At 50.9% G+C, this 7,750-nt stretch overlaps 1 protein-coding gene across 1 annotated transcript; it reads left to right on the top strand.

Moving 5' to 3' along the window:
- The first annotated feature begins 5,029 nt into the window (after positions 1-5,029).
- On the top strand, positions 5,030-7,227 carry LOC118941406 (CD5 antigen-like). Its single transcript, XM_090210005.1, has 3 exons — positions 5,030-5,335; positions 5,764-6,069; positions 6,195-7,227. The coding sequence occupies exons 1-3, from the start codon at positions 5,128-5,130 to the stop codon at positions 6,614-6,616; spliced, it is 936 nt and encodes a 311-aa protein (XP_090066131.1). The 5' UTR covers positions 5,030-5,127; the 3' UTR covers positions 6,617-7,227.
- The last annotated feature ends 523 nt before the right edge of the window (positions 7,228-7,750 follow it).

The raw sequence follows: 7,750 nt of genomic DNA, 5'->3' as shown, positions 1-7,750 counted from the left end.
GGAGGAGAAAAGGAGAAGAGAGGGGGAGAGAGGGAGAAGAGAGGGGAGAGGAGGAGAAGAGAGGAGGAGAGGGGTAGAAGAGAAGAGAAGATGAGAGGGGGAGAAAAGGAGAAGAGAGTGGAGAGGAGGAGAGGGGGAGAAAGGGAAGGGAAGAAGAGGAGAAGGGGGGGAGAAGGGAGGAGAAGAGAGGGTCAGAAGAGGGGAAGAAGGGGAGGGAGAAGAGGCTGGAGAAGAGGGAAGGGGAGAAGAGGGGAGGAACGAGAGAAGAGAGGGTCAGAAGAGGAGAAGAGGGAGGGAGAAGAGGCTGGAGAAGAGGGGAGGGGAGAAGACGAGAAGAGAGGGGAGGGGAGGGACGAAGAGAGGGGAGGTGAGGAGAAGACGAGAAGAGAGGGGAGGGGAGAAAACGAGAGAGGGAGAAAAGAAGAGGATAAGAGGATAAGGGGGAGAGGAGGTGAAGAGAGGGGAGATAAGGCGAGTGGGGAGGAGAAAGGAGAGGGGAGTGGAGGGGAGAAGAGGAAAGGGGGAGAAGAAGAGAGGGAGAAAAGGAGAGGAGAGGTGGAGAAGAGGAGAAGAGGGGAGAAAAGGAGAAGAGAGGGGAGAAGAGAAGAGGGGAGAAAAGGAGAAGAGAGGGGGAGAGGAGGAGAGGGGGAGAAGATCCGAGGTGGGAGGAGAAGAGGAGAGGAGAGGAGAGGGGGAGAAGAGAAGGGGAGAGGGGAGGAAGAAAGGAGAAGAGAGGGAGAAAAGGAGAAGAGAGGGGGAGAGAGAAGGAGAAAAGGAGAAGAGATGGAGAAGATGAAGGTGGAGGAGAAGAGGAGAAGAGAGGGGAGAAGAGGAGAAGAGAGTGGAGAGGAGAGGGGGAGAAAAGGGGAGGGAAGAGAGGAAGAAGAGAGAATCGTAAGAGGATAAGGGGGAGAAGGAGGTGAAGAGAAGGGGAGAAGAGGAGAAGAGAGGGGGAGGGAGAGAGGAGGAGAAGAGGAGGGAAGTAGGTGAGGGGAAGAAGCGGAGAAAGGGGGGAGGGAAGAGAGGGGGAGAGGAGGAGAGAGGAGAGGAGGAGAAAATGAGAGGGGAGGGGAGAAGAGGAAAGGGGAAGAGGAGAAGAGAGGGAGAGAAAAGGAAGGAGAGAAGAGGGAAGAAAGGGGAGGGAAAGGGGGAGGAGAGAGGGAGAAGAAGGGGGAGAAGGAGAAGAGAGGGGAAGAAGGAGAAGAAGGGGAGAAGAGGAGAAGAAAGAGGGAGAAAAGGAGAAGAGGAGAAGAGAGGGGAGAAAAGGAGAAGAGAGGGGGAGAAGAGGAGAAGAGAGGGGAGAGGAGGGGATAGGAGGAGAGGGGGAGAAGAGAAGAGAAGATGAGAGGGGGAGAAAAGGAGAAGAGATTGGAGAGGAGGAGAGGAGAGGGGGAGAAAAGGGGAGGGGAAGAGAGGGGAAGAGAGGGGGGGAAGGAGAGAGAGGGAGAGGGGGAGAAGAGAGTGGGAGCAAGGAGGAGAAATGGAGAGGGGGAGAAGACAAGAGGGGTGAGAAGAGGAGAGGAGAGGGGGGAAGAGGAGAAGAGAGGTGGAGAAGAGAAAGAGGAGAGGGGAAAGAGAAGAGGAGAGGGGGGAAGAGGAGAGGGGAGGGGGAGAAGAGGGAGAAGGGGAGGAGAGGGGGAGAAGAGAAGAGGAGAGGGGGAGAGGAGGAGAAGAGAGTGGAGAGGAGAGGGGGAGAAGAGAAGAGGAGAGGGGGAGAAAAGGAGAAGAGAGGAGGAGAAGAGAGTGGAGAGGAGAGGGGGAGAAGAGAAGAGGAGAGGGGGAGAAAAGTAGAGGGAGAAAAGGAGAGAAGAGAAAAGGATAAGAGGATAAGGGGGAGAGGAGGTGAAGAGAAGGGGAGAAGGGGAGGGAGAAGAGGGGAGGAGAGAGGAGAGGGTGAGAAGAGGAGAGGGGGAGGAGAGAGGAGAAGAGAGGGGGAGATAAGGTGAGGGGAAGAAGAGGGAGAAGAAAGAGAAGAGGAGAAGAGAGGGAGAAAAGGAGAAGAGATGGGGAGAAGATCCGAGGTGGGAGGAGAAGAGGAGAAGAGAGGGGAGAAGAGGAGAAGAGAGTGGAGAGGAGAGGGGGAGAAAAGGAGAAGAGAGGGGGAGAGGAAAGGGGGAGAGGATAAGCGAGGTGGGAGGAGAAGAGGAGAGGGAGAGGAGAGGGGGAGAAGAGAAGAGGAGAGGGGGAGAAAAGGGAGGAAGAGGGGAGAAAAGGGAGGAAGAAGAGGGGGAGAAGAGGAGAAGAGAGGAGGAAAAAGGAGAAGAGATGGGGAGAAGATCCGAGGTGGGAGGAGAAGAGGAGAAGAGAGGGGAGAAGAGGAGAAGAGAGTGGAGAGGAGTAGGGGGAGAAAAGGAGAGGGGAGAAAAGGAGAGAAGAGAAATGATAAGAGGATAAGGGGGAGAGGAGGTGAAGAGAAGGGGAGAAGAGGAGAAGAGAGGGGAGGAGAGGGGGAGGAGAGGAGAAGAGAGGGGGAGATAAGGTGAGGGGAAGAAGCGGAGAAAGGGGGGAGGAGAAGAGGGGGAGAGGAGGAGAGAGGAGAGGAGGAGAAAATGAGAGGGGAGGGAGAAGAGAAAGGGGGAGAAGAGGAGAAGAGAGGGGAGAAAAGGAGAAGAGAGGGGAGAAGAGGAGAAGAGAGGGGAGGGGAGAAGAGGAAAGGGGGAGAAGAGGAGAAGAGAGGGGGAGAAGAGGAGAAGAGAGGGAGAAGAGGAGAAGAGAGGGGAGAAGAGAGGGGAGAAAAGGAGAAGAGGAGAAGAGAGGGGAGAAAAGGAGAAGAGAGGGGGAGAAGAGGAGAAGAGAGGGGAGAGGAGGAGGGGATAGGAGGAGAGGGGGAGAAGAGAAGAGAAGATGAGAGGGGGAGAAAAGGAGAGAGATTGGAGAGGAGGAGAGGAGAGGGGGAGAAAAGGGGAGGGGAAGAAGAGGAGAAGGGGGGGAGGAGAAGAGGAGAGGGGGAGAAGAGAGTGGGAGCAAGGAGGAGAAATGGAGAGGGGGAGAAGACAAGAGGGGTGAGAAGAGGAGAGGAGAGGGGGAAGAGGAGAAGAGAGGTGGAGAAGAGAAGAGGAGAGGGGGAGAAGAGAAGAGGAGAGGGGGGAAGAGGAGAGGGGAGGGGAGAAGAGGAGAGGGGAGGAGAGGGGGAGAAGAGAAGAGGAGAGGGGGAGAGGAGGAGAAGAGAGTGGAGAGGAGAGGGGGAGAAGAGGAGAGGGGGAGAAAAGGAGAAGAGAGGAGGAGAAGAGAGTGGAGAGGAGAGGGGAGAAGAGAAGAGGAGAGGGGGAGAAAAGTAGAGGGGAGAAAAGGAGAGAAGAGAAAAGGATAAGAGGATAAGGGGGAGAGGAGGTGAAGAGAAGGGGAGAAGAGGAGAAGAGAGGGGAGGAGAGGAGAGGGTGAGAAGAGGAGAGGGGGAGGAGAGGAGAAGAGAGGGGGAGATAAGGTGAGGGGAAGAAGAGGAGAAAGGGGGGAGGAGAAGAGGGGGAGAGGAGGAGAGAGGAGAGGAGGAGAAAATGAGAGGGGAGGGGAGAAGAGGAGAAGAGAGGGGAGAAGGGGAGAAGAGGAGAAGAGAGGGGAGAAGAGGAGAAGAGAGGGGAAAAGAGGAGAAGAGAGGGGAGAAAAGGAGAAGAGAGGGGAGAAAAGGAGAAGAGAGGGGGAGAAGAGGAGAAGAGAGGGGAGAGGAGGAGGGGAGAGGAGGAGAGGGGGAGAAGAGAAGAGAAGATGAGAGGGGGAGAAAAGGAGAAGAGAGTGGAGAGGAGGAGAGGAGAGGGGGAGAAAAGGGGAGGGGAAGAAGAGGAGAAGGGGGGGAGGAGAAGAGGAGAGGGGGAGAAGAGAGTGGGAGCAGGGAGGAGAAATGGAGAGGGGGAGAAGAGCAGAGGGGTGAGAAGAGGAGAGGGGAGGGGTAGAATTGGGGAGAAGAGGAGAAGAGAGGAGGAGAGAAGGGGGAGAAGGGTGGAGAAGATGAAGATGAAGAGTGAGGTGGAGAAGGGGGAGAAGAGGAGAGTTGGAGAAGAGAGGTGGGAGAAGAGGAGAGGGGGAGAAGGTGAGTGGGGAGGAGAAAGGAGAGGAGGAGAAAAGGAGAGGGGAGGGGAGGGGAGAAAAGGAGAAGAGAGGGGGAGAAGAAGAGAGGGGAGAGGAGGAGAAGAAAGGGGGAGAAGATCAGAGGTGGGAGGGGAGGGTGGAAGAGCAGAGGGGTGAGACGAGGAGAGGGGAGGGGTAGAATTGGGAAGAAGAGTAGAAGAGAGGGGGAGGAGGGGAGAAGAGTAGAGGGGGGAGTTGAGGCGAAGAGAGGGAGAGATGGGGAGACGATGAAGAGAGAGGGGGAGAAGGGGGAGAAAAGGAGAGGGGGAGAAGGGGGAGATGAGGGGGGGAGAAGAGGAAAGGAGAGAAGAAGAGAGGGAGAAAAGAGTAGAGAGGGGAGGAGAGGGGCGAGGATTGGAGTGGAGAGGAGTTCATTAACTCAATTCTACTGACACTGTTTGTCTATGGAGATTGCATGGCTGAGTGCTTGATTTTATACATCTGTCAGGAAGGGGTGTGGCTGAAAAAGAATCCACTCATTTGAAGGGGTGTCCACATACTTTTGTATATATAGTGTATGTACACATGGGTGTTGTTGCACCATACCAACGATAAGCCTGTCTTCCTCATCACATCATGAAAGGTCATGTTGATGTTCATTTAACCTCTGTCTCTCTCTTCCTCTGACTCCTCCCTTTCTCCTTTGTTTCTCTCTGTCTCTGTCTCTCTCTTTCTCCTCTGTCTCTCTCTTTCTCCTCAGATCTCCAGGCTCAAAGTGTCAGTCCACCAGGTAGGTAGAGTATAAATCTACAGTGATTATAGCAGTTCAATATTAGTCAACTTTATTATCCCACATGGAGAAATTCATGTGTCCATACAAACCATTCTAAACCCCAATAACAAGTAGTGTTTTATGGAACTACTAATACTTGTCAACCACAAAGCATTACTGCTGTTAGAATAACAGAATCACTGTCATCATCTGTCCTCACCACTGTGTTTTCCTCTCTGCTGTTTACAGCTGAAGACTCCGTCAGACTGGTGGATGGGACCACTTCCTGTTCTGGGACAGTGGAAGTCTTCTACAGAGGAGAGTGGACAGGTGTATGTTTTAGGTGGTGGGGAATGAGGAGAGATGTTAAGGTTGTGTGTAGAGAGCTGGACTGTGGGAATCCTGTATCTGTATCTAGAGGACCTCTGTTTGAAGATGGAAGAAGAGGAGTCACACTATATAGTAGTTGCTATGGAAATGAGTCTTCTGTTAGACAGTGTGACATCACAGGAGGACCTGGTGTCTGTGATGGTGGATATTATCATCATGTGACCTGTTCAGGTAAGAGACTGGTCATATTGAGAGATTTATTTATACATTATACAATATTACCATGTATCATGTTTTATGTGTTTTTATTTCATTTAAATAGAGGGAGAGATGTCAGATGTATTTAAACATTATATTTGTGTTTGTCATATTGGTTTATGGGAGATGTTCATGGGCAGATCATTGTAGTTCAGATGGTACTGAAGTGAAGCTGCCTGATGGATGTCCAGCTGTTTATTTTCTATAAAGTGAAGTGAACTTATTCCTGTCTCCTGCCTGCATTATTCCCAACCCGATCCTGAGTGACTAAGAACCCATTTCTACCTCTTACAGTATCAAACATAGCAAACTACAATCTTTTATCCAACATATTTGTGTTTAGTCCTTGACAGTGTCATCAACAAAACTGATTAAATGTTCAACCAACTCTTTTTCTCCAGAGTCTGTGCGGCTTGTGGATGGAGCTGGTCTCTGCTCTGGGAGAGTGGAGGTGAAGTCCAATCAGTCCTGGGCCTCAGTGTGTGAAGCTGACTTTGACCGGCAGGATGCAGAGGTAGTCTGTAGGGATGTTGGCTGTGGGGCTCCTGCAGCTCTACAGGGGGGGCTCTATGGAGAAGGTGAGGGTCAGACCTGGGATAAAGAGTTCCAGTGTAAAGGCAAAGAGTCCCTTCTCCTGGACTGTGACACCTCAGACAGAAAACACAACACCTGCCTACCTGGTAATGCTGTTGGACTCACCTGCTCAGGTAAGAAACAGTTTGTCACTCAATCAACATTGTTTCTCACCTGGAGTGAAGAATATGAGAGACATAATAGGTGTGTTTTAGTGAGAAAATAGTAAGATTACTGTCTCTCTCTTTTCTTTTCTCAGAGCCTGATGATGTGAGGCTGGTGGGAGGAGGCAGTCGCTGTGCTGGTGGAGTGGAGTGGTACGACCAGGGAGAATGGAGGACTGTGGGATCTTTCTCTGACGTGAAGGCTATAGCTGTAGTAGTGTGTAGACAGCTGGGTTGTGGCTCCACTGTTTCAGCACAACCTGGAAACACCACTAGAGGGTTTGGAGTTTCCTGTTCTGGGTCTGAGTCTTCACTGAGGGAGTGTAGAAGAATGCATGATCTCCTTCCTGGACTCACAGTGATCTGCTCAGGTAATAACAAGATACACTATATGGCCAAAAGTATGTGGACATTAGTGGATTCGGCTATTTCAGCCACACCTGACAGGTGTATCAAATTGAGCACATGGCCACGCAATCTCCATAGACAAATATCAGCAGTAAAATGTCCTTACTGAAGATGTCAGTGACTTTCAACGTGGAACATCTCGGAGCAACAACGGCTCAGCCGTGAAGTGGTAGACAACACAAGCTCACAGAACGGACCACCGAGTTCTGAACCACGTAGAGCCTAAAAATAATCCTCTGTTGTAAAACTCACTGCTGAGTTCCACATACTTTAGTCCATGTATTATATCTCCTTCCTGGACTCACAGTGATCTGCTCAGGAAATATCAACATATTATCATTATATTCAACTGATTTCCTTCATTCATACAACTTCCTCTGCACCTCTCATGATGACTGTTTAACTTGTCAGTCTGCTTTACTAAATAGATCACTCAGTCAAGTAGGAATCAAATACAACTTAAATATCCCAGAATGCTTTTGCTTTTGAGTGTTATCTCAGTGAACGTCTCTACTCACTACCACTGTCACAAAGAGAGGAGGAGGAAGGAGGAGAGGAAGAGGGAGAGATAGGAGAGATCAAATATATTTTTATCACTAAGTTCTCACCAGTGATGTCATCATAACCAGTAACCTTTTCTACTCTTGGCCCATCCTGACCCTGACATACAGCATCAGACCTTTTAGATCAGATGGTACTGAAGTGAAGCTGCCTGATGGATGTCCAGCTGTTTATTTTCTATAAAGTGAAGTGAACTTATTCCTGTCTCCTGCCTGTATTATTCCCAACCCGATCCTGAGTGACTAAGAACCCATTTCTACCTCTTACAGTATCAAACATAGCAAACTACAATCTTTTATCCAACATATTTGTGTTTAGTCCTTGACAGTGTCATCAACAAAACTGATTGAATGTTCAACCAACTCTTTTTCTCCAGAGTCTGTGCGGCTTGTGGATGGAGCTGGACTCTGCTCTGGGAGAGTGGAGGTGAAGTCCAATCAGTCCTGGGCCTCAGTGTGTGAAGCTGACTTTGACCGGCAGGATGCAGAGGTAGTCTGTAGGGATGTTGGCTGTGGGGCTCCTGCAGCTCTACAGGGGGGGCTCTATGGAGAAGGTGAGGGTCAGACCTGGGATAAAGAGTTCCAGTGTAAAGGCAAAGAGTCCCTTCTCCTGGACTGTGACACCTCAGACAGAAAAAACAACACCTGCCTACCTGGTAATGCTGTTGGACTCACCTGCTCAG

Source organism: Oncorhynchus mykiss, chromosome 19 (assembly GCF_057628025.1).
Source record: "Oncorhynchus mykiss isolate SJ-2025 chromosome 19, ASM5762802v1, whole genome shotgun sequence".
Taxonomy (NCBI): domain Eukaryota; kingdom Metazoa; phylum Chordata; class Actinopteri; order Salmoniformes; family Salmonidae; genus Oncorhynchus; species Oncorhynchus mykiss.
Note: the sequence above shows the minus strand (reverse complement) of the source record. Positions and strands in the feature narration are given on the sequence as shown.